The 24,640-nt window shown below is 51.5% G+C and overlaps 9 protein-coding genes across 9 annotated transcripts; 6 read left to right on the top strand and 3 right to left on the bottom strand.

Annotated features, from left to right (window-relative positions):
• Nucleotides 1-437: 437 nt before the first annotated feature.
• Nucleotides 438-1,472, top strand: J4E88_002927 (uncharacterized protein; the record flags this gene model as incomplete). Its single annotated transcript, XM_049396583.1, has 2 exons — nt 438-753; nt 1,075-1,472. The coding sequence occupies 2 exons, from the start codon at nt 438-440 to the stop codon at nt 1,470-1,472; spliced, it is 714 nt and encodes a 237-aa protein (XP_049257931.1).
• Nucleotides 1,473-2,010: 538 nt separating this feature from the next.
• On the top strand, nt 2,011-2,847 carry J4E88_002926 (uncharacterized protein; the record flags this gene model as incomplete). Its single annotated transcript, XM_049396582.1, has 1 exon — nt 2,011-2,847. One exon carries the CDS (start codon nt 2,011-2,013, stop codon nt 2,845-2,847), a length of 837 nt encoding a protein of 278 aa, XP_049257930.1.
• Nucleotides 2,848-6,525: 3,678 nt separating this feature from the next.
• Nucleotides 6,526-9,264, top strand: J4E88_002925 (uncharacterized protein; the record flags this gene model as incomplete). The annotated part of the gene is made up of 1 exon (XM_049396581.1): nt 6,526-9,264. One exon carries the CDS (start codon nt 6,526-6,528, stop codon nt 9,262-9,264), a length of 2,739 nt encoding a protein of 912 aa, XP_049257929.1.
• A 1,898-nt stretch (nt 9,265-11,162) lies between these two features.
• Nucleotides 11,163-13,622, top strand: J4E88_002924 (uncharacterized protein; the record flags this gene model as incomplete). The annotated part of the gene is made up of 3 exons (XM_049396580.1): nt 11,163-11,458; nt 11,516-12,390; nt 12,439-13,622. 3 exons carry the CDS (start codon nt 11,163-11,165, stop codon nt 13,620-13,622), a joined length of 2,355 nt encoding a protein of 784 aa, XP_049257928.1.
• A 1,251-nt stretch (nt 13,623-14,873) lies between these two features.
• On the bottom strand, nt 14,874-15,761 carry J4E88_002923 (uncharacterized protein; the record flags this gene model as incomplete). The annotated part of the gene is made up of 1 exon (XM_049396579.1): nt 14,874-15,761. The coding sequence occupies one exon, from the start codon at nt 15,759-15,761 to the stop codon at nt 14,874-14,876; it is 888 nt and encodes a 295-aa protein (XP_049257927.1).
• A 964-nt stretch (nt 15,762-16,725) lies between these two features.
• On the top strand, nt 16,726-17,482 carry J4E88_002922 (uncharacterized protein; the record flags this gene model as incomplete). Its single annotated transcript, XM_049396578.1, has 2 exons — nt 16,726-16,801; nt 16,851-17,482. 2 exons carry the CDS (start codon nt 16,726-16,728, stop codon nt 17,480-17,482), a joined length of 708 nt encoding a protein of 235 aa, XP_049257926.1.
• Nucleotides 17,483-17,746: 264 nt separating this feature from the next.
• On the bottom strand, nt 17,747-18,157 carry J4E88_002921 (uncharacterized protein; the record flags this gene model as incomplete). Its single annotated transcript, XM_049396577.1, has 1 exon — nt 17,747-18,157. The coding sequence occupies one exon, from the start codon at nt 18,155-18,157 to the stop codon at nt 17,747-17,749; it is 411 nt and encodes a 136-aa protein (XP_049257925.1).
• A 1,413-nt stretch (nt 18,158-19,570) lies between these two features.
• Nucleotides 19,571-20,011, bottom strand: J4E88_002920 (uncharacterized protein; the record flags this gene model as incomplete). The annotated part of the gene is made up of 1 exon (XM_049396576.1): nt 19,571-20,011. The coding sequence occupies one exon, from the start codon at nt 20,009-20,011 to the stop codon at nt 19,571-19,573; it is 441 nt and encodes a 146-aa protein (XP_049257924.1).
• A 3,463-nt stretch (nt 20,012-23,474) lies between these two features.
• On the top strand, nt 23,475-24,606 carry J4E88_002919 (uncharacterized protein; the record flags this gene model as incomplete). The annotated part of the gene is made up of 3 exons (XM_049396575.1): nt 23,475-23,708; nt 23,782-24,129; nt 24,178-24,606. 3 exons carry the CDS (start codon nt 23,475-23,477, stop codon nt 24,604-24,606), a joined length of 1,011 nt encoding a protein of 336 aa, XP_049257923.1.
• Nucleotides 24,607-24,640: the final 34 nt, after the last annotated feature.

Here is a 24,640-nt window from a genome sequence, read left to right as displayed (position 1 = left end):
TGCGTCTCCTGCATGCTGATTATCTCCTTGACGGATTGGGTGGCCTTCAGCTATCAGAATTACAGGCTTCAATAGTTAGGCTGAGAAGCTTGTTGGAAAACGTAAGACGGGGAATTGGTCGCAGGGTGAGAATAGATTGATCGTCGGGTCGGGTGTAGGATGCTAGGTACAATCGCTAGATAAACTTCATCACACTCTGCGGTCACATGTTTGGGTACAGATCTGCCAGGCCGTTTTGATTTGTTTGTATCTTTTCCTATCTGTTCTCGTTCGTTCTAGACTCTTCGGTACGGGGCTGTTTGTGTATGGCAAACCTGTTAGATTTGGTTATTTATGCTCGCTTACATGTACCGTCACACCATATCAACTACTTCCAAGGTTGTTAGCTACCTCTATCACATATATTCAAGCTCTAACCCAACACCCAACGCCAACCCATGGCCCCTCCAAGTATCCGTGAGCTGCTTCGTCGACGTGGAACCAATCAATCTGAGCAAGATCCAGCGCAGTCACCGTATCAGCAGAGCGCGAACGCAGAACAGCAAGCTAGCGAAGACCGGAAAGCCTCTGAACTGCGCGCCAAATACCTAAAATGGTTGGATGAAATGGGAGCGCTCGACACCCTACTAGTCAGTGTAGAGAGTGTCCCCATGTCGCACGATGGATACGTGAACTTGAAAGATTTCATTGAGCAGATGAGAACTCGTATCGAAATTGTCAGGAGTGAAATCGACGAAGAGATTACGAAGGGATGTCCGTGAATGAGAGCGGCCAACACCAACGGCTGTACGACGATGGGATAATGTGTCATAGTTCTTGGTTTGCTCATTCTGTTTGCATCTTGATGACGGCTGAATCGTCCGTCAGCAGTCGCTTAATCAGATTGTTATCTTTTCCTGTGTCTTCTCATTCGTTGGTATGCAATGTATAAGTAGTCGTTGTGCCTACGAACCAAAGCTAACTTCCTTAGCATCCGCCTTCATTCAACTTAGTCCTATACAACCTTGACCTCCGACTACGACCGGGAGAACCTGCGCTTCTACAAATTCTGATTCGACTTTGACTGTCACTAAGGCACCATCATGGACCCCTCGCCCCCAGGAATATTGGTACCCCAGGAACAAGAGATGATTTACAGTATTGCAGCACTCAATGGAAAGAGTATCACGCCGCCAGCGCTCATACAGCGTGAAGTCAACGCCTCGGTCATCCAGTTGAACAGCTGTGACGACAACGGAGTTTTCTCGAAAGTGATAACATACCAGTACGGTACTAGGACGGACCCTCGACTACATCCTGTGGTTGACAAAGTCAGGAACGTCCTGAATGCGCTTTATTCCAAAGTAGTTGGGCTTGAGGAGAGAAATGTGGCGTTGCAGAACGAGTTGGATGAAGTGCAGAATGCTTTGGATGGGGAGCGTCGAAAAAACATGCGCCGCCAAGACTATGACTACAGTCCTCAACACTACTGATGTGAGTAGATGTTGAGAAGAATTCAGTGGGAGACAAGACCGATTAAAGCTCTGTTACTTTCGTGATGTACCAATAGATCATCATCTTTACAATTTTGGCGCTCGTGTGGACTTCTTCATCTCCAGCGTGACAAGGACTGCGAGGTATACCATCTTTTCCAATTCTGTTCGACGACAGCTTGTCAATACCGGCAAGTATGTGTGCTATGACTTTTGGTCGGTAGATGCAGACGTTGCTGTGAGTGATGAAGCGAGCGCTCGCACATCGTCTGTTTGATCACACGGCCACGTCTTCATCAACGACTGCCATGTGTTCGCAACAGCAATAACAAACCGCGATCGTTATTATATTACTTATCAGCCGAATCTAGCCGTCTCGTCGTTCGTCTGCCACATCATCAGCTGTCGAATCAAACGCGATTGATGATGATGAAGTCTTTGAGCATAAGTACAGCTCATCCGAGATCTACAACTCTCATCTCGTTGACACTTCATCACCTACATTCCGCTTCCTGTTGCCTCGGAACTCTTGAACACAATGAGCCCTCGCAAGAGCATGAAGAAGGCTGAAGAACAGCACCCTCCAGCACCGTTTGCGGAGGACGATACCGCTTCCCGAGGTGACGACGAGTTTGAAGGCCTCAGTCAAGAGTTCATTGACGAGTGTCTGGCGGCCTACCACGCACTGGATAACCTGGACCTTAACGACGACGAAGAAGAGAATGTAAACGATGATTCTTCTGAAGACTCACAGTCCACTCCAGGTGAATACGGGCAAGAGCGGCGCGGCGAGATTGAATTTCTGCGTTCGAACGGTAACGAGCTTCCATCGCAATTCCGGGTAAACTACCATGCCGCTAATCAGCCACCGCAACATCCACCAGCTCCGCTCCAGCAGAACCCGGTTCCTGTAGCTCCACCTCCAACGTTCATCTTTCGAGATGCTGCAAACCCCGCTCCTATGCCTTTTGCAAATGTGCCGCAAGCTCTCCCTGCATGGCACTTTGATAGGGGAATCCAAGCAGCACTCCGACGATATCGTCGCTTTCATCGTCCAATTGGCGGCTTCCCCGAAGAACGCTACCTAAGGGCCTCGGCACCCGGAAGATACAGTCGGGGTGTTGAAGGCATGCCCCGCGATTTGTTTCCTCATAGGTCTGTGCCGATCATGCGTCGTCCCAACGGAAGACAGGACGAACGAATGCCGTTTGCGCCGCCACGCCCTTTGGACAGAGACATGGCTCCTCCCACAGAACGCGACCTCCTGTTTGAAATGTGGGCCGATGCCTTTGTTGAGAGTAGAAGGATGGAGCAGGATATGGCAGCATTCAGGGAAAGACTCCAGCGGCTGTACAAATTCTGCTACCGGTCTTAGCGTTGAGGTGGACGCACTTGGCTTGTGACTTTCGTTTTTCCAAGGATCTCGGTAGAATTTCTGGTTGTCATCTCGCTGGCGTAGCCGTTCGCTCATTTGTTTGTCGCTTTCCATGACGACGCGTTGTCATCTACGTGTGTACTTACTGTAGCAACACAACACTCTTTATCTGTAGTCTGTTAGCAACATCATTACTAAACCCCCATTCAGCGTTCATCGCGAGAAGTTCGCTACATAGCAGTCATGTCTTCCTACCAAAGGTCCAGCGCATCGCCCTACTATCTTCCGCTTGATCCTCAACCCTACCAGCAGCGATATGCGCGAAGCCCATCTTCGCGAGCGCCAATGCATAACCCCTACGATTGGATGTATATGAGCGACATCCTTCACAACGACATGCGAGCGATGATGGAGGACATGCGGTCAAGGAGAAAGCAGTGGCAAGAAGAGAGAGAGAAGATGCGCGAGACAATTCAGGGAGGCGGCGCGGGCCAATGCAGCGAGAGTATGATGTCAGACGTCCAATAATGAGGTCAACAATAGTTGCCTGGAGATGGGAAAGGCGTGTGGTTGGGAAGAATGCACGCGTTGCATTCTTTGTTGTGCAATTTCGCGATGAATATTGGGCTGCCACCAAGCGTTGCAGTGGTAGGCTGAGATTCTTGAATACCTAGCCGAGTTTAGCATGGAATACATGTGAAAACCCGGGACCAACCGCCAGTCAGATTTCGGTATCACAGATCTGAGGAAAGTTAGCTACCCCTCGAACGCTCAATATTAACCTGTGAAGTGGTGCACCAAGAGCTTACATAACGCATGTATCGACATGCCTTCATTTGAGGTCATCATTACATATAGGCTGTGGTGTCCTAGGGAAGGACAAGCCCAGTATATGCTATGCGCTTGCGGATAGTCAGGACATGGCTAGGAAGCGGGGATCGACGTATAAGCCATGAGTTCAGTAGTGAAGACAACAATCGCCAAGATAATCGAGGAGTGCTGAATAGTATAGCACATCCGGGATGACCATACATCGGTCGTACAAGCTATGGTTGTTCCACGCAGGTAGGAATGTCGGGAAATCGGCCCGTAGCAGCCAGCCGACTGAACAACGGTCAAGACAGGTGGCAAGAAATGCCTGTGAGGTAACTGGGAGTAACTTGACCTGTGTTCGTTGGTGAGAGGTCGAATTGATGACTGGCAATAGAACGTTATGATGAATGAAGCGGCAACATGGAATATCGGCGATGCTCTGGTGGCATCTGAGATCACAAATAGCGGACAATTCCTCCGTATGCCAAACACCAGCCCCTCTTTGGTAGCATGCAGATCGCTTAGATTCCCATCGTGAAACCCTTGGCTACGTAAGACAGACGAACAGGGCGTACAATGGTTTTCGTTATGATACCCCACGTCTTGGGTAACGACCGATCGGATATCCCGATAACGTTTGCGCACGTCAATGTCGGGTTTGCTATATCTCTGCCAGCATTGAAACAGGTCGCAGCCGATAAAAAGAGTGGTGAAAGCCGGCCACATTAGGTCTTGTATTCAGCATATGACTTCGAGTCTTTCCAGGCGCTACACAAACCCTGATGCATCACTGCACCTCGGTACAGTCGTCTGTCGAGGAGCGCGTTCGTTCTTGTGCGATCGACGCGGTCGCGTTGTTTGCTCAACTTTGTTAGCGATCGGCTAGACAAAAAGACTTGGCTGAGCTTTTGCCTCCGTCCAGAAGCTTGGGTGAATGAAGAATAGCTTCCGATGATAGACCGCTCCCGCAATGACAACACAATGGTCCTTATTGGTAGACCCTACGCAGTCTATCGTCGCCCTAGGTCAAGACTCACGATGCGAAACGTTTGAGTGGCACTGGTGACCCTGGAGCCAACTCAACTCCCGAATTGTGAACAGATCCTGCTTTTGGCACACGTGGACCATTCTATCTGCCTCAGGCGTCCTCTGTCTGTTGTATAAGATCTGCTCATGCTCATCCGTCAGTTTCTCACAAAATTCCGCACACCATTATTACCCTTACTTGTCGCTTGGTTTTGCGACACGCATCATCCCTGTCAATCGCGATAGCATTGAAGCAATGTACGAAATAGCTCCTTTCAAACGGCATAAACGACATGGCATGCGGGGATACCAATGGCCAGCTTTCGATCTGGGAGGTTTTGGCGGCCATGGTGGTATGGGTGGTCTAGGAGGGTATCCACCGTGGGATACCGGCTTTGATACTCCATACTACGATGTGCCGGGCTCTGTAGAACAGGCGACGCGATCACATGTTGAGGCCCAAACCGAGTTTGAGAAGGCGAAGGAAAAGTACGAGGAAGCCAAGAAGAAGTTCGAGGAATGTGAGAAGAAAGGTAAGTAACCTCTACGCATCCATGTGAGACATACGCTGACTTTGATCGTGTGCCAGTGGAGAAAGCCGAGCAAATGCTGAATTTGGCGAAGCATCGTGCTGGAGGTTGGTGGAATTGATGCAGTCATTATTGAGTGGCTGCTGGCAGCACAACGTGGGTGGGGGCGAGGCAAGGCCCTGGTGTCTCAAGCTCCGGGGATAGACGATCCGTGTAACTTTGATTTCGCGTTATTCCGCTTTGTGGAGATCTTGGTTTTAGCCTGTAAGGAGCTGCAAATGCATCGTCGGCCAGGAAGAGATGAATGCATGCGCCGTAAGCTAAGTGAACTTGAGCTAGAGGCGAATGAAGGCGCCCCAGCCCTACACGTATGTGTGATTACATCATGCAGTGTGTTGTATAGAGACCGGTGGCCACACGATACTAGCTAAGGTATACGCTATGGCGTCTCCGTTTGGCGCGGCCGATCGTGGTGTGGGTGCCATCGTAGCAGGTATGTATTACGTTTGGACATCGCTTTCGTTTCGTTGTTCGTCGTTCGTCATCTGGCTGATACTCTGTGTTGGTCAAATCCAAATCTTGGACATATAATTGCTGCGTCTGGGCCTCCAGTATGAGTGCAACCTGGGCAGTTATCGCACCAAAGCGCCACGTTACCTCTCAACATGACCGCTCATGCTGCTTCAACTGCTCGCGAAGCTCAGGCTTCCAAGGCCACAGGTGTACCTCATGCACGACCCGCTCACGAAGAAGTCGAGTATGATTCTGAAGCTGAAACTTTGGTCGGGAGTGAGTCTGATGATGACGGTGATGCTCGTCCAGCGCCGGCCAACAATCAGCCTGCAGCTCGTCACGAAGCTGCCCGGCGGCTTCCAGCTAACGAGCCCTGCACGTCTTCTCAGGGCGACATAAACGCAGCGGTCTGCGCGCAAAAGGCGAAAGAGATGGAGAACACGGTCCAACGGTCCGAGTCGCTCGTTGGAGGCGCTGGGCGGAAGGCATGATGAGGGAATTCCTGGCCAGCGTAGATTGGCGGTACGAGCGTGATCGAATGTCGATTAAGAACTTCACGCGACAAAAATTGCGGTGCGAAGCTGGCAAGGATGAGAGCGAAAGATGGTGAGCTTCAGTGTGACCGCGAAGACGCGTGCGCGTCGAGTATCTCGCGCTAGTATGTTAGCAGCTTAGATCAACCACGCCGCTTTGTGATTCTGTCGTCTATCCCCGCGCGATCGCGTAACATCTCCTACCTCCCTGTGCTTCACCATCATTTCAACGTGTTACTTGTCGTATAGGACCTTGTTCCATCATGGAGTCGGCTCCGAGGCCACCCTCTCCGCCTACCTTTAGATCCCGGGTTAAGCGGTATACGGAAGACACCCGGAACGTAGCGGCATGGCTTCGCCAGACCGCTTTGAACTGCGGATATGCCGCCAGCACCGCATCACCAAGCGTAGAATCTTGTAACGGAAAGAAAGCCGAATATCTCATCAAGACGTCTGAGTTCATTCCCATGGCTGAGGCCATCGCGGCGCACAAACCCCAACCTACGATCCCGGAAGATGTGTTAGCCACAATTTCCCGAGCTATCAGACTACGCCGCAGAGAGACCCGATACGTTATGTCGTTTGGCGCTAAAAGTAAACGAAGTCAACTCGAAGACAGCACGCATACCCATTTCACAGAGAGGATTCTGGGCAAGGTTCGAGACGTACTGCGACCAACCGGTCAGCCTTCTGCACTCGGACTCCAGACAGATACCATACCGTCACTCAGCGACAGGCTTGCTTCTTTGTCGACATCTGACACTGACGAAGCCGACACTATTGGTGAAGAGTCCTTCAGCAACCTTACACCCGTACACATCGACTTTGATGATATAGAAGTTGAGGACGAGTTCTTCTTGGCCATCGACGTGTTTCTGGAAGACTTGTTCTTCGTTCGTCAATATGTACAGCACATTTGGGCTACATACAAGGCATCCGCACTGGAAAACAACGTTTGTTCATTATTTACGAATACAGCGATAGACGTCGTCCGTCTAGCTGAGAAGGAATTGGATCAACTAGTCAAGCGGCCTAAACGATTTCCTGCTGATATCTTCCCTGTATGGACGCTGCCGTCATTGTTGTTACACAAGCGAACTCCTGCGCTGCAAAAATTTACACATGAGGAAATTGCAGCTCTGACACCAATCAAGCTGTTTCCCACCGATACTGAGGACCAGAGCGACTTCGCATTCTTTTCGGTCTTAACAGGGCTCAAATGGTATCTTTTTGCTCCTACTCACCAAGAAGGTTTCCATCAACAAGACCCTGCATGGTTCAAGCAACCCGGTGAGAAGTGGCACCCGCATCTGTCAAGGGTTGTCGAGATGTGCCACATGATGCAGTGGCAAGCCTCGGCGAAGTTGTTCCAAGTATCGCAAGGCAAATTCGACACGATTGCCGAAGATGAGATCTCAAGAGCGGTTCGCCACATGGTCAAACACAAAGAGATTCCAATTTGGGTGCAATTTGCTGCCCAGACTTATATCGACATACAAGATGTGCTAGGAGATCGTCTAGATACACCGTTGAAAGAACTTCAGATATACCTACAGACTTTCAACCGAACCCTGGCCAACTTTCTGAGTGGCAACTCCCAGTTGGACAAGTATGAAAAGAACACCAGGTTTCGAACGGGATACCTCAAGATTATCGATGACCTGAAACGGAAGCAATCTATACTTGAGGCGTGGTTTACAAAGGATCTATTCACCCTGAGTCTGAGAGGAAGCCCACATCCATATCTGTCGAAATTCAAGAAGGAGGACCACGTACTACTACGTCGACATCCACTAGGTTGCGGGGTACTCCAGTACAACATGTTCGAGGATTTGCATGAGTATGGTCTTCAGCTTGAGTTGGCTACGGACTGTATCCGACCTATGATATACCTCTATGCAGCCACTCGGTTGCTATGTAAAGATTCTCCGACATGGCCTGACATGGAATTACTCATTCAGCGTCAGGACCCTCAGCGGCTGTTCTATGGCAATGAAAGGCCAACGGACTATCGAACGCTCTTCACCTGCTTCAAACAGGCGACTGTCATGCCCCTCACATCGCTACATATCACAGATCCTAGTATGTTGACCGACGTGTTCATGGACCGCTTCGACCATCAAGTGAGCGATAACAAAGAAATCGATTCTGTAGTATCCAGGTGGGCGACACTGATGAGGAATGAAGAAGGCATGAAGCATCTCCTTCGGCAAAGAAATGTCGATCCATCGGAATACTCTACTGCTTTACGATCACTACAGGAGCAAGCCAAGAACAACAAACCAGATGGGATCCTCACTCGATTGCTCCCGTGTCTAGAGGCGGATGCTATCGATTTGCACTTTGACTGGCTGTCTCTGCACAACACATGCGCTCTTCTATGGCTGAGAATGTACTCTAAGCTCAGCAGTCACAAAGGCTCTCTGACATTTGATCCGGACAAGTATCGGATGACTCCTGAATCGCGAGTGAAACTTGTTGAGCAGATACTTCTCGAGACCGTGGAAGCATACAATGCCACACAGAACATGGAGCTTAAGGACGCCTGGCAGGCCTTCGGGGCCGGCATTCGAACCGCCGCTTCCACGTTGCAGGAGACGATAAAAGCGCCTTCGGTCTCCACGATGTATGGTCAAATCATGGGCGGCGATTTTTGTATTGCTTCGACGATGGGGCAGACGTCTCAACAAGGTGTACACTATCCAGGCATCTTCTACAAACAGCCCGGGCCGATGAATGTCAGCAACTTGTACCGTGGCTGGGATAAAAAGATACAGAAAAGTCTTCACTCGACTACATGCGCCGAATTCTCGGATGCGAAGCACAAAAATGTTGTGGCGCAGGCAGAGGATGAGCGTCGAAGGCAACGGGAAATCTTGATAGAGCTGCTGCTAGAGCAAGAGACACTTGAGCAAAAGAAGCATGGGCAAAGTTCGAAGGCGCAGAAAGCCGCAAAGAAGTCGAAGAACCAAAAGAAGAAGGGTAAAGGCACGACCTTTTGATGGAAGGTCTCTAAGATAGGCTATAGGGACGACGACCTAATTTTCTAGCTTCATTAAATAACCTGTATGAGGAATCTCCAAGGATACATCGTCGCTAATTTTGAGCCTCTATACGCCAAGAGTCGAACCTCTAAGGTATCCACGATGCTTTTTGCTTGTAGAAGCTCAAACCTAGCGACAATGCATTCTTCAAATAGCTGTTTTGTCTAGCGTACAACTCAATCAAAACCATTGTCTTCGTCAATGCCATGTCTTTACACTATATCACCCTGCTCATCTCCTCCCATTTACCGCGTACCCTTTCTTTCTCTGTCTACGGAGCAGCTTGTTACTCTAGTATATGTCCTTTATGATCGTAAGCCCTACTTTCTAGGGTAAAGTAAAGAAAGAACAAGCTTGCTAGTGTATGGCAATGTTCAGGAGTTTCAAAAAATACTCATCTTCAGCATCGACGGACGCTGGGATTAGTGAATCGCCATTCTGAACCATGCTATAATTCTCTCTCCCATCGGCGATAACCTCATCGTGATGCGCAACCGTCGTTCTGAGCTTTAGGAATTTTAAGGTCGGTTGGCGGCCCCGGGAAGAGCACACGCCGATGACGTCAACGCCGTTCTGTCTTGGCAAGATTAGCTTCACGCGTCGCGGCGCGTCCTCCAGCCCAACACCTTATGCATACAATCTCATCTCCTGGTCCTGTTATCGCTTATGCGCAAACTCCAACCCGATCTCGGACTCTTAACATTTCGGCCGACTTTAACCTCACGGTCGATCTCCGTCGCGTCGCGTAGCCCGTATTCGGCCGCCTTTCTCGAGAGAGTATCATCACATTTTTCCGACATGCGGGCTCTACGCATTCGACAACCGCTGTTCAATATTATACATCGCCCTTAGGAGATATCAATCGTCTCAACATATTGGCTCGTAGGGGAATTGAGGCCTCGTTCGTGGCCATGTAGCGCTCAACTTGCGCTGCCCATTGTGGATATCGATCTATCCATGGATCCTTCGGGTCTTCGTCATGTCAAGGCCGCAGCTGTATCTTTCATGTTACCGGATCTTCAACATTTAACCATGAGATCGTGCCTCCACACAGCCGACTCACACTTCTGACTGTCTAAAGACGTTATGCCGATCGCTGGCGCCCGATATGCCGAAAGACACTCGGAGTTTTGGACGAACGCCGAAGTCGAGGCGTGCCATAACAAGTTCTCCTCTTTACCTAACCGATAGTTCAACCACCACTCATTCCTTCGGCGGTACTAGTGCCTCGATCTTGGCATCCGTCGTTGCTCCCAATGACAGAAGCGGGGGACGGCTTGGCACATGCAAAGACACTATCTCGCAGCGATAAGATACACCACAGCATGTAACCCCACCTTTCCGCGAGGTGGGTTAAAGACGCATCAAGGCTACGACTTCCTATACAGCAATAGTCTCATGCGTCGCGGATACGAAGCGTTCCTAATGTTACGGTCGTACTCCCATAAGGTTCGGATGTTTCAACCAGGTAAAATACTGGAAAGAACCCTGTAGATATTGGATAGCAGCAACATATGTGCTCTGTTGGTTGCGAACAAGATGATAACAGATACCAGACATAGAGTCAAGTTCGAGACAGAGTGTACGAAGATATGGACTGCAAGGCGCGGTGATGTCCGTGCTGCGCCCTTCCCCGGAAGTGGTCAGGCAGAGTGGAGACTGTTCCTTGCAGGCCCTTACGACCTCTGATTCTTCTTCTTATCGTTATTCGAGCCTGAGATACCATCTTTCCTCGTTGTCATCGTCGCAAGTCACCCGAGCCTTATCTGGGACCGCAGCGCTCGCGACGATGTATAAAGAAGACTAGAAGCGTCGGGAACTGTCCACAGCATCCCTTGCTGATACCGTCAATCAATATGCGTTGCTCGGCTCTGATCTCGACTGTTCTTTTCGGTATAGCGAGCTCTTCCACTATTCCTTTCCTTGGGTATGATAGAAGAGTAGCGCGAGACTACTTTGACAAACGCACCGACAATGGAACAGCACACTCTTGCTTGACTGAGGCTGCTACCACAACAGTAGCGCCAAAGGCTAATCCATGGGCTCCTTTGACACCAGATGAGAATCTCGCTGTCTGGACAATGCTCCATTCGCCATCCTCCGGTCTCAATCTTACTGATCCTACGAAAGCTGTGCTTACGGACAACTACGTGTACGTTATGCTCGAAGTGTTGTTTGAGGAGAAGAAAACGCGGCTGACAGGTACTAGATTCTGGCTTGATGCATTGCACACTAATAAGACAGATGTCCTGAAGTACATGGACGAGGGTGCAGCAATGCCCGCCAAATACGCCCGAGCCATCATCTTCCAAGGTGGGAAAGCTGAGCCAGACTCCCAAGAGTACATGATTGGTCCGCTTCCTGTATCTGCAGAAACCACCATCGAGAAGCTGGATTACATCTACAACGGCGGTGCCGGTGGTTCAGTGCCGTATAACGCCAGATACTTCGACGGTCCAAGGACGACAGCAACCGAGCCGCTCATCACATCCATCATGTCGAACATCTCAGACATTACAGCAGCTCTTTTCCAAGGAGGTGTTTACTTCGGATCGGCCGACGAAAGAACCAATCTCTCTTCGACGACTGGCACGCCTATCTCTTTCGATGGCTCTAGCGCTTTTCGTAACATCATGTTCCGCTTTCCAGGTCCCGCAACATACATGACACCGCTGGACTTTTATCTCCTAATCGACTGTAGCGGCACTGATCCGTCTCTCTATTCACTGAAAGGATTCGTCACAAATGAAAAGTTCTACCCTACCATCGCAGACCTAAGGAGTGCATTCGAATCTGGCGATCTTGCCATGGAGTTCGACCAGACTCTCGACGCAAGTTGGGCGCTAGTCGACTACAAGCCCGAGCTAGGCGTGCGAGATCTGGAGGAGCGGCTCGCGCCGAGCACTCTCGAAATTGGAGGCAAGCGATACAAGCTTGACAAAGAGAACCAGTATGTTGAGTATATGGGTTGGTCGTTTTACATGTCATTCTCGAGGACGCTTGGCATCATGTTCTATGACATCAAGTTCAAAGGTGAACGTATTCTTTACGAGTTGTCGATGCAAGAGGCTACTGCGCAATACGGTAAATATCCCATCTGTCTCTTACTGGACAAGAGCTAATTACTACAAGGTGGCAATCAACCGAAGGCTGCCAATACAGTATACCACGATACCTACTATCAGCTTGGTACTGAGATGGGCAGCTTGGTAGAAGGCTTCGACTGCCCGTGGGGATCGACGTTCTGGAATATCACCTACCCATCTTACAACAAAACGGCAGTCAACAAAAACGCAATCTGCATTTTCGAAACCGACATGAACTTCCCGCTCTCACGTCATCGCACGGGCGCATCCAACGAATATGGTTTCAGCAATCTCGGTAGCGTCAAGGGCGCTGGACTAATTGTCCGCGCAATCGCCACAGTTGGCAACTATGACTACATGTTTGACTACTCCTTCCACATAGACGGCTCGCTAGAAGTCATTGTACGAGCATCTGGCTATCTCCAATCTAGCTTCTACTATCCGGCGCAAGCAAAATTCGGACCGAGAATCCAACAAGCCACCCAAGGCTCACTTCACGATCACATTGTTACGTACAAGGCAGACTTCGACATCGTCGGTGCGGCCAACTCGCTTCAAGTTTCGGAGTTGGTAGTTGTGAACCAAACCCAACCGTGGTTCCCTGAGCTTGGCGAATTTGAACAGATGGAGATGAACATTACATACATGGCCGAAGAGCAACAATTTAACTGGGCACCTAACAACCAGGCTATGTATGTCGTATTGAACCCGAACGCTACCAATGCCTGGGGTGAGAAACGCGGCTATCGCCTCGTACCCGGCCGTTCCGATATTCACCTCTCAACCCTCAACTCTCCATGGTCACGCAAGAACTCCGAATTCGCCAAATCACATCTAGCCGTTACGAGGCAGCACGACAACGAGCCATTTGCCAATAGCGTTCAGAACATCAATCTCCCCTTCACACCGCAGCAAGACTTCAGCAAATTCTTTGACGGCGAATCAATCGAAGGCGAAGATCTTGTCATTTGGTTCAACCTTGGCATGCATCACTACACTAGGAGCGAAGATGTACCTGTGACCTTGTATACGGAGGCTTATTCCAGTATTGTATTCGCTCCGCAAAACTTCTTCGACAGGGCGCAGGATGGCGATCTACTTAATCGCAGGTGGATTGAGGTCGACGAGAATGGAAACATGACATTTGAGACCTATGGTGTGGGGCTAGATGTTTGCCCAGTCGTTTTGAACGAGCCTACAGCACTACTAGGTGGTGGTGGTGAGCTGTAGCAAGCAACAATCGGGCGAACCTAGACACACCAAAGTATTGACACTGTCAATTGACAACGTGTCGCGATCTGGTGATAGTCACCGCTTCACTCTGTCATACGTGACATTTCATCACGCCAGCATTCTCTTCATCGAAAGTGATTGTTCGTAACTATGCAATACGTAGACACACAATGGACAAGACCAGACTTGACGCCATAGAAGTGGTATATGTTGTTTTCTTCTCTTGCTACAACACCACACCTCTTTCGTCCATAATGCGCCTTCCGATTGCCACCACTATCGCCGCTGCAGGCTTTCTCGTTGCCTCGCAGTCAGGTTCTTCAAACCGCGCAACAAACGCCGTGTCGTCGCCAGCCTCTACCGCGACTCTAGTGGCTCGCCAAGATGATACAAAGCCGCCACCCTTTGTTACGTCCATCACCTTCCTTACCTCGATAGCATTCGTAACTGCCGAGCCGTCTAATACGGTTATTGTGCCATCACGTAGTCCAGACACCTCCTCGGAGCCGCCACCACCGCCACCAGCCCCGTCAAGTACGACGGAAACGTCGACAAGTACCGAACGACCGTCTACAACGACCAGTGCTACTACTACCACTTCTCCAACTTCTACTGAGACTAGAACAAGGTCCACAGAAACATCCACAACATCTCCCACCGCATCTCCAACCCAAACCCCTCACCCAGATGTCGATCCCGGCCCCTGGCTTAGCAGGGGTAAAATCGCCGGTATAGTCGTGGGCTCCGTGTTCGGCTTCATCCTCCTCGGCTTGACAATCTACGCACTTTTCGCAGCATACCGCGGTATCAACGTCTGCGATTGCTTCGGTGGCTGTTTCGGCAAACGCGACAATGACGATGACGCAGAAAAGGGTACATCTCACTTACCTTCGCGGTCAGAAGACACGTATCCACATCCTGATGCTCTTCAGCCTGTAGGTGGTTATAGAGCTTATCGTCCTGCGCGGCCGGTGAGTTATGAGCCACAGCAGCAGCAGCAGGTTCAGCTTCCGCTGCAGGAGAGGACAGCAGGGAGACTGCAGAAGGGGTATCGAGGTGTTTAGAGTAGACGGCTCTGGTTGATGATGATTATAGAATAATTCAAAAGGCGATAGCTTATCAACTACTGTTGTAGGCTCGACGGAAGTGACAAGAGAATCGTTTATTTCATTAACATGGAGCAAATTTCATAACCCATCAAATCTCCCACGACCAGCAAGAAAGATACATTTTCCCATCCACCGTGCGCTAATTCTCCGCTATTTTCACAGCCTGCCTCGAGAAACTGTCCATCCTTGGCACGTTCGGCCGACTGCGGCGCTTCGTCTCCATCATGCGCTGGCGAATCTCTTCCGAAAGCCAACCCCGACACGCCGAGATGGAAGGCTGAACAACGCGTTCCTCAAACGTCTCAGCATCTTGTACTACAAGGACCATGTAGTTGTTAGCCCACTGGTGCACTCCCGGTATAAGCTTTCCGCGTATCCTGTTGAGCTGTTCCTCTGCATACGAGACTGTGCGCTTCTTCATCTCCGCGATCCCCTCGTCCAGGTATTGTTGGTTCTTCCTGTCTTCGCTCCAGCTCTCGACGGCGGGCCGCAGCTCGGGGTATCCGATAGCCTTCCAGATGCCCTTGGAGAAGTCTGGGCAGCCCAATAGTCTTTGCTCGAGCTCGTAGAGTAGGCGTACTTCTTCGATGAGACCTTCGTCGATCATTTCGTCTACTCGTTTGTCGAGCCGGGGCTTCAAGTGCGACAGCTTGGAGTCGAGGAAGATGACTGACAGATCGCATTGCTGGACGAAGGGGTGCGAGAGGAGTGGCTCGGTCAACGAGATGGATCCACCGACCAGCAGAGGGGTCTTGCCGTCGTCGTGTATTTGCTGGATGCTTGAAATGGCGTTGTCAACAAAGGTGGTTGGTTCCTGGTCGGGCTGCAGATAGTCTATCAGGTGGTGCTTGACACCATCCATTTCCTTCGTAGTAGGCTGAGCCGTTATGATTCCTCCACACTGATAGATCTGAAGACTGTCCACGGAGATGACCTCGCCATTGATGGCTTTGGCGAGTGCGATACCAAGCTTGGTCTTTCCCACGCCCGTCGGACCGATGATCGCAATAATGGATTTGTGTCCCATTGTGTAATGATTCATATGAAGAGAGGACTGATGAGATGTGTTTCGTAGACTTCGCAGAAGGAGAAGATGTGATAGTTGTGAGTGAGTTAGAAAGACAGTGCGCCACAAGTTGTCTTTATGAACGGAGGAGTGGCTGCTCACAAAGTCCAGGCTTCCTTCGTCTACCAACTTTCTCCAAAATACACTTTAGCTATGACATGGTCGATTCCCTGAAACCTCATTCTTCCTGCTCGCCCATAAGCCGGTGCGACAAGCCGGCGCAAAATGATGTAACAGATCCGCCCAGGAAGATGCATCCGCAAAGGATTGTAGACTCATGTAACCTACAGCATTTCCGGTGACTCGTATTCAGGGCAAAGTTAAAACTCATGTCGCTTGAGGGTAGATAGACTGCTAAGTCTTAGCGACATCTCAACGAAGAAGACATCGGAGAATGCGCCATGGACTCTGACTAAGACGCTCAAGACTTTGTTTGGGCTCGTCATTGAAGTTGTACCTAGGTACTAGATTCTACGTCACTTACGGGGCCGAGAGGACACAAGGCATGTGAAACCGTCTTAGCGAATGCGAAGAGTGTTGTGTGCCTAAGTACCCGGACTAAACAGATAATAACCCGAGTGGTCCAAGTGTCGGACACAGCACTAGTCCTTTGATTGGCCGAAACCTAGCCTACCTGGGTACCGGGTCATTATTCTTTTGGCCCGAGTACATACATAGTAACACTCCACCTCGTGGCTCTGAAACAAGATACAAGCTACTGTTAGCGAGATGTAGTTTAGGCTGAACGTGAAAGCTTACAACGACCGTATGGCAGAACAGGCTTCGCGGTAGTCTGCTGAGTCGACCGCGCTGTATAAATCGTGGGAGACAAGTCCAATGGACGACATTGCGACCCGACCATCTGACGGCTCAGTTACTACTCCCTCATCCTTTGTAGGACTACTCAAGTTGAAACTCGTCAGCTATGGGCGCAAAGCAAGTACACACAAAGCCACCGAATGGAACGAGTTCGAAACCGTTCACATTGTGTGTATTCTGTGGTATGTCCCAATCAGTACCCAAGAGTGAATGCATACTGATCAATGGCAGGCTCTAGTGAAGGGAAAGACCCCAGGTTCCGCAATGCCGCCAAAGCATTAGCGGACATCATGGCGAAGAGATCGTGGTCGCTAGTGTACGGAGGCGGGACCATGGGGTTGATGGGCATACTCGCTGGAAACGTAGTGGCATCGCAGGGATCCGACGCGGTACATGGCATCATTCCACGTGCTCTTCTACTGGGCGGGCCGCCGCCCGCGCCGGAAGAATTCGGGCGTACAACGGTCGTGGACAACATGCACGAGCGTAAGCGGATGATGGCTGAGGAGGCTGATGCCTTTGTGGCGCTGCCTGGTGGTTTCGGGATGCTCGAGGAGTTACTCGAGATGACGACATGGAGCCAGCTAGGCATTCACGCGAAGCCGGTGGTTGTACTCAACGCATCCGGCTTCTTTGACGGTGTGTTTGAGTGGATGCAAACTGCGATCAAGTCTGGCTTCATCCCTGACGTTCAAGGGGGCTTGATTGGGCAGGCTCGTACAGTCGAGGAGCTGGAGAGGTTAGTCACTGCTAGAGAGCCTGTTGAGGGGCGATACACGTTCCTTACATGGGCAGGAAATAAAGATGAGGAGACTGCAGAGGATGAAGACTTGGGGAACCGAAATGGTCTGGTCTCTCCGTAAGCGTCCAATCGATGCTTGTAGCTTCATGACATATTCACCATCTTACATTGTCTTCTTGAATAACCTTGATCAATGTGAGTAGTGCGAGATAAATGTTTTGCCTATTGTCCGAATCTTACGAATGAGGCATGCAGAAGTATTCCTAGTCTTCGCTTCGCTCATGGCAACCGTGGCCAACTCCAAAGCCATGAAACTGATACAACGAAATACTTTCGTCAACGTGCAACCTTACCTCTCAAGCCATGCCTACTCATCAAACTCACATCACTCCTTGCTCTTCTCCTCACCCAAGTCGACTTCCACAAAATCCAGCTTCCCATTCTCCTTCCTCACACCACTATATTGCACAAGCAGTTCTGAAGATACGCGCGCACTGCGACTATCGCCTAGATCCCCACCCTGGTGGCCGTCGCCGACATACGGTGAGGGGTCATTGTCTTGGAGCTCGATCTTACCTTCAGATTCGATATCCTTGCTTTGTTTAGCCGCACGAGATTTGCGCCATTTGAGAATAAAGAAGAAGACTGTGTAAATTACGACTATACTCGTCGCTGCACCAGCGACAGCAAGACCGATGATAAGGGGACGGTGGTCGGGAATGAGGATTGGCGAGGACGGTGAGCTACGCTTAGTCTTGGCGTGGTTGGGCCAGGTAAAGCCGGATAGGGTTGACATGGTCGCTGTGGTTATGGATTTCGGGGGCAAGTTGGTGGTGCGTATGTAGTGTTCGTGAGGATGGTATAAAGAAGACAATACCGGGTGGAGCGCTTCAATTTCCCTGTTCGGCTGACGAAATGACGAAAGACTGAGAAGCTTCGTGGTAATTTCGGATGAAGTAGTTGTAGTGTTGTGTACTTGGATAGTGATGTCCGTGAATAATGTCGTGAATCGGGTTCCTCGACATACCGTACTTTATACGCAGTATGCCCATTGTGTAAGTACATTACGAAGACGCTCGTTGCTTCTTAGTTGCACCTCTGAGTACACCGCAGCCTTGCGCAATGCGACGTCTTGTGCACTAACGCGTTGTGGAATATGATGCAGCGTGTATCTCCAAGGCGCGAAGCAGCTAGTGCTGCAGCCTGCAAAAGACGTAGTACTCGATGCGGCAAAGGTCCAAGGAAAAGCAATTCCGCAGATCGTCAGCCTCCAGCTTTCTTGTTTGAGCCAAATTCAATCGAGCAACCAGTCGTCATTGCATCGCCCTTGGAGCGAAGTGGTGTGCGTTCCGCAACTCCAGGAACTTTCTCCGTGTTTGTTCTCGTTGCTAAGATCAACCAGGTGTCCCCGGGGGCGCGCCGAAAAACATAACGGGAGGCATGTGTCGCGATGCAGATCACCCGGCCAAATGCATGTCGGGGATCATTCCGTGGCTGTGCCGCAAGCCAGGCGGCCAGCCACTGTGTCAGTCGGACGGCGCGTTGCAGGTACATTTCCCACCTGTTAATCTCTTGGATGAGCCGGTGCATCTCGATCATGCTGTCGGCCTTCTGATGCGCGCACGGTGAAGGATTGTGTACGGCCAATTCGCCGCATCTCCTGTCTGATCAGCGGTGAGGAGGTGATCTGGAAGGGGATGAATAAAGAATGCGCATGCGAGAATGCGGAGTGCATACGGGACCACGCTAACCGCAGCCGCGTTATTGGGTTTCGGAAAACGCCACCGAATTGAACGCGCGGCTTTACGTCATAAGCGAGAACCTCACATCATGCAACTCAGCTGCGATGCTGAACTCTAACAATAGAACACGATCGAATCAGCAGCCCCAGAAACAGACGCTGTCAGGACATTTGCAGCCGGTATACCATGGTAATGAGTGGAAGAAGTGTCACGATAATGAGTGGCAGGGCATGGAGGCAGCAAGAGAGTAGTTTGGGGGTATTGTGAATGTTTCATTGAAATGACTTATTATAAGTATGCCGATTGGTAAATCCCAAGTGTCGCTGTGAATCATTCTGGTCCCACACCTGTCTCACGAGAGACGAAGCGATGTCAGCTCATGGCTGATGTCGCTAACCGATCGAAGAAACTGTCAAAGGAGACGTTTTATGACGATGTTGGAAGGAAGCGGTTGAGTGTCGACCCGCTTACAAGAGACCGGCAAGAGCAAGGAGACCACCTGCAACAGCGCCCATGGCGGGGACGTTGTTGGAGTCGGCGGCACCAGTACCGGTGGCGCTCTCAGCAGCGCTGGCGGCAGAGCTGGCAGCAGAGCCGAGCGAGGCGGTGGCTTGGGAGGCCTCGCTGGCGGCGGAACCAGTAAGGCTTGAGGCGTCGGAGGCGATGCTGCTGATGGCAGAGTCGGCAGCGCTCTGGATGGAGGAGGCGCCGGAGGCAGCGGCAGAGCCACCCGCGCTGGTGATGGAGGCAGCGGCGGAAGTGATCTCAGAGCCAATGGATGAGGCGGCGGAGGCGATGTCAGAAGGGACGCCGCCTACAGCAGAGGTGATCTGGGAGATGATGGAGTCGACCTGGGCGTTGGCAACGCCGGCGGCGATGACAGCGGTGGCGATGGTGGAGAAACGCATGTTGATGGTTTGGGTGGGTGAGTTGGTTGGGTGAGTGGGTAAAGAGTTGAGTGTAGTTGGTTTGATGTGGAGATTGTTTGAGCTGTAGATGGGGAGCAGAAGGCAGGGCGAGAGGAGAGCTCTTATACCAGGTGAGTGCATAAGAACTAGCGCGCTTCCATGTCGCCATAGCCCCAGCGGCCAGCAACAAACACAGCGGCCACCGCCCTTGCTCGCTTGCGCCTCCTCCACATTTTTTTTAGCCACGTAATGCACGCAATTAACTGGACAGTGAGGCAAGTGACGCCACATGGGAGCGCACAGTCCGTGTCCTTGCCCAGATGCGGCGAGCCATCACAGCCCATCCCAGTCATCGGCAGCCGTTCCTGCTTTTTCGAGTGAAGCTTGATCCGGGGCCGCCTCTGGTTGTTTGAGCCTATGACGTCTGTTGACGAACATTTGTCCGCCGTGTAACGAGATTAACTGGGGCCAGAGGCGTTGCATCCAAGCCACAGCCTGCGACGCCCCGTCTCATCGACAGCGGAGCCATGCATGTCTCTGCAGCTGCCCATGGGACGATTCGGGCTATGGCAAGGCGTGCCAGTGCTATTTCCAGCGTTACAGTGATCAATTCACTCTGAAACAAGTCAGCACTTGTCGTCTGGCCAAGCTTTCTTAATGCTACAGCGACGCGAGTGCGGCGTCGAGCTTGATGACCCTGAAATGCAGGTGCTCACCGGCGTGCGACCAGCGACCGCTATAGCAACCAGCACCACGCTTCCTCTAGCTCGACATCTGCGTACCGCGACGCTGCTGCCAACTCCCATCTCCCAGCAACTGCACCAAGGTAAGTATATACGCGGGTCCACCTGCTGTCAAGGCAACCAGCCACGCGTTGTTTGGGGGCCCGGAGTTCGGTGCATGTTCTGTGTACCAAGAAGATGATGAGACGTGCATGTCGTCATTCCCGGCTTCGTCGTGGACGCCGAGGCAAGCAGTTTCTGAGACGCAAACCGCTCCACCGAAACCGGGCGAACGTCAATTAGAAGGCCGAGCTCGAAACCATGACGAAGAGCAATTTTGGGTGAATTGTGGCTCGACAGACGTTAGTTGGCGACGTTGACCAAGATTGGTGGTGTACCTGGCAGCCTTACTCGGGTCCCCTGTCGCGGATGCCGCCAAGCCCGATTTTGCCGTGATTCTAGCCCACAGGATTCTCTCCCGTGCCATGGCATTCTGCACCAACATCTTGATCTCTGATCGTCCTCTCCTATTCCCGACGCGCGTTCTTGATGTCACTCTTGTTCCTTCATCGTGATGCAAGTCTCAGTCATGTCCCGAGTCGACTCACTCTGCAATTTCCCATCATATGGCGACATCTCTGCCGCCCTTTGCATCATGACTAAAAGCACGTTCTTGGCCCCCACGAGGCTTGCTTCCTCAAATCAGAAATGCCTTAGCAGGTTGCATGCCACGAGATTGTGCATCCAGGGAACACGTGGAGCTCCCTTGGATGGAGATGCTCTACTGTCATACGGGGCACATGTCAATGCACATACACTTGCTTTATTCCTACAGGCCCGGTTGATCTGGAGTGTTGCAGCCGCTAAGCTGACAGCAGCCGCAGTATTCGTGAGAATGCTAGGCCGACCGACCTACAGGTGTCATATCGTCGTCAAGCTTACTAGGTAGACGTGCTGCCGGCGAATGGGAAGGCTATGCGCATCTCGGCTTAGCGCACGGCGTTCCTATTCGACGGCTTTACCACGCGAGCAAGATTTCCGGCTGCCGGCTGGACTTCACCTATGTGATCACACCACCACACCACGCGCACCATACTACGCCGATTTCCGTCTTTGCTCAATCACTTTGATCTGCCCGTCAAGACGTTCAGCTACAGAATCGCTACATTGCTGTTTCTCCAGGCCTGGAGTGCCTGTCAGTGCTGATGGCGTCCTAATAGCCGCTGAGGCTGGACACCAACAGCACGTGTGACAGCGCATCACAATGACATCGAATGGGGATTGCGCATTTCGCCTCAAGCGCCCTTGGGAACAGAGCAGGCTCACATCTCGTCTTTGATGGGTGCTCTTCTCGCTCGTCCCTACCCTTTACGTCTAATCGCTACTGCATGAGGACGCCTGCACGACGCCTCTAAATTGCATCTCTAGAGCACTTTCGACCTCATCGGCTTTCTTGGGATATGTTCAGCTACAGTGGTGGACCGCTATGACATCTTCCGGAACTATTGCTGAGCTCCGAGCAAGTGCGATAGTTCGTATGCGCGTACCCTTGACTACGTTTGCTGTATATCATCTTCAGGATCAAAGGCTCATGTGGTTTCTACCAAGTCACATTCGACGTCCACATGTGGTCTACGAAGGCTGTGATCATCTAAGATCCACTAGGAGGCGCTTAGTTGCATATGACAAGAATTTAGTGCTCAGCCTTCCGAATGGAGACGTGAGAGAACCGTAACCGCTTATTGTTTGCAAACGCTGGGTGAGGCTATCAGGTAACCCTTTCCATGACTTCATCCTGCGTACCTTTACTGCGACTTCCAGACTGAGTACGATCACCGCAGTCATGACTATCCGAGCAGTCCTTACGAGTCCAGCCGTCTACACACCTTCACTAAGCCTTGACAAGGCTCGAGTTTCCTCAACATCTTCGGCGATGTACGATTCGGAAAACGACCGCTCGCTCTCTACACCAGCTGCCATCGGAATTGGCGTCGGTGTTGGTATAATCTGTACCATACTTGTCCTCATGACAGTACTCTTACTACACCGCGCATGGAGACTTCGCCGTACACCACCAATAAAGCAGTACAGGCAAGCCAAGTTGTGGAAGGGCTTTGAGCCAGTAACTCCAAGCACCGCGAGGACTACGTTCGTTGGAACCAAGATGACCAACATATACTTAACGGAGCTACCAACACCGGTCACACCTGCCTTCCTTATGAGCCCACCGTTGCGGGGAGAGGAAGTAGACGTGGAAGAGAGACTTCGACGCTATAGCGAACCTGCATAGTCATGCTGTATACGACGGATGGCTTGTATGCGGTTTCCAATCAAGCTGGCGCAATATATGAGACAGGGCTATAGCCATGTTGAGAGTCTACGCACGAACTTCATCGCGTCTCTCAGTGATCGCGCCCAGCAGATCCCCAACTCTGCTCACGACCACGAACAAGAACAACCTGCGCCTTCTACTCGTCGCTGCCTGTAAATGTATAGGATCTTGCAACTGGCTCGTTCAGATCCTGCGCAATCTTCCCGGCTTCGGTGTCGCCCACTCCCGTCGCGTCTCTCAGATCGTTCCCACGCTCTTTCCCCTCAGCGCAGGCACTCTGGATTTCCTGCTCCAACGCCTTGTCGGCGGGGCGCGCAAGATGGTCATTGTAATGTTTACGCATATCAAAAAGTACAGCACCAGCAGCATCGCTGCCTTGCTGCAGGCTCGCATGTGTAGTTTAGACATGATGATCTCGCGAAACCTCCCCCGCCGCGACCGTCGCCAGCCACGTCAGAAGAAAGCACAGCGGGCTCCTCGTGCAAGTCTGGCGGGAGTTCCAGTCGAGCTATTTGGCATGATTGTACGCCATCTTGCGTGCTGCGACATTCGCTCTCTCCGACAGACGTGCAACAAGGAGCTCGTGGGCAGATGCAAAGACAGCTTCTACAACATTGTCAATTCGACCGCCGCTTCCCTCCAGGTGAGTCCCAGATGAGTCCCAGATGAGTCTCAGATGAGGGAGACACAAGCACATGCTGACTCCGTTTCCGTAGCTTGACGCCGACTTTCCTGCGCGCGCAGTGTCACTTGCAAAGTTTGAGCGGCGGAGCGATCACATCACCACACTACGCCTCAAGGTCCCGAGAACCGCATTCTTCTACCAGCTGCATCAAGGCGCCGTAGCTGCAGCCGATGGCGATACCTTCTCAGCAATGTCGGGTGAGAAAGAGTTCAAGTCTGCGCTCGCGCTATTGACGACCCTTCCTCGATGCAAAGCTGTTCAGATCCAGCACGACACCCCAAGCAGTGGCTGGCTCCTATGCGACTACCAATCCAGTCGACGGAAGGTCCGTGACAACACCATGGCTGTCCTGGGCGATGTGTTGCGCGAGAACTTGGAGGTATGTTGTATCCGCTGTCTGTACAAGACACGCACTAACACTGCGTAGCATGGTCTTGTCGGCTTCATGCTTTCTTCGTACACGCAATGGTACGACGAGTACCGCCTATGCTACTTCGAAGAACAAGAGAAGGAGACAGAGAAGGAGGCAGAGGAAGAAGGTCCACGCGCAGAGACAGAGGAAGATGGCCGACGCACAGAGAATGAGGAAGAAGACCGACGCACAGAGATTGAGGAAGACGGTCGACGCGCAGAGCTGGAGGAAGACGGTCGATGCGCAGAGATTGAGGAAGAAGACCGACGCACAGAGATGGAGGAAGGCCGCGGCCTTGAAGAGACAGAAGATGCATACGCATGCCAGTCCCGAGACATGGTTCGTGATGAGTATCGCTCACGTGGGCTTCCTCAGCCCATCCCCAAGAAGAAGGTGGACATTGTGGCGGCTCTGCAGAAGGACGATTTGAGGAGGTTGGAGTAGATGGCCATGCCCTACTAGGACACGCTGCTCATGG

The sequence above is a fragment of the Alternaria novae-zelandiae genome (genome assembly GCF_023758075.1).
Source record: "Alternaria novae-zelandiae strain BMP 2774 chromosome Unknown scaffold_4, whole genome shotgun sequence".
Taxonomy (NCBI): domain Eukaryota; kingdom Fungi; phylum Ascomycota; class Dothideomycetes; order Pleosporales; family Pleosporaceae; genus Alternaria; species Alternaria novae-zelandiae.
Note: the sequence above shows the minus strand (reverse complement) of the source record. Positions and strands in the feature narration are given on the sequence as shown.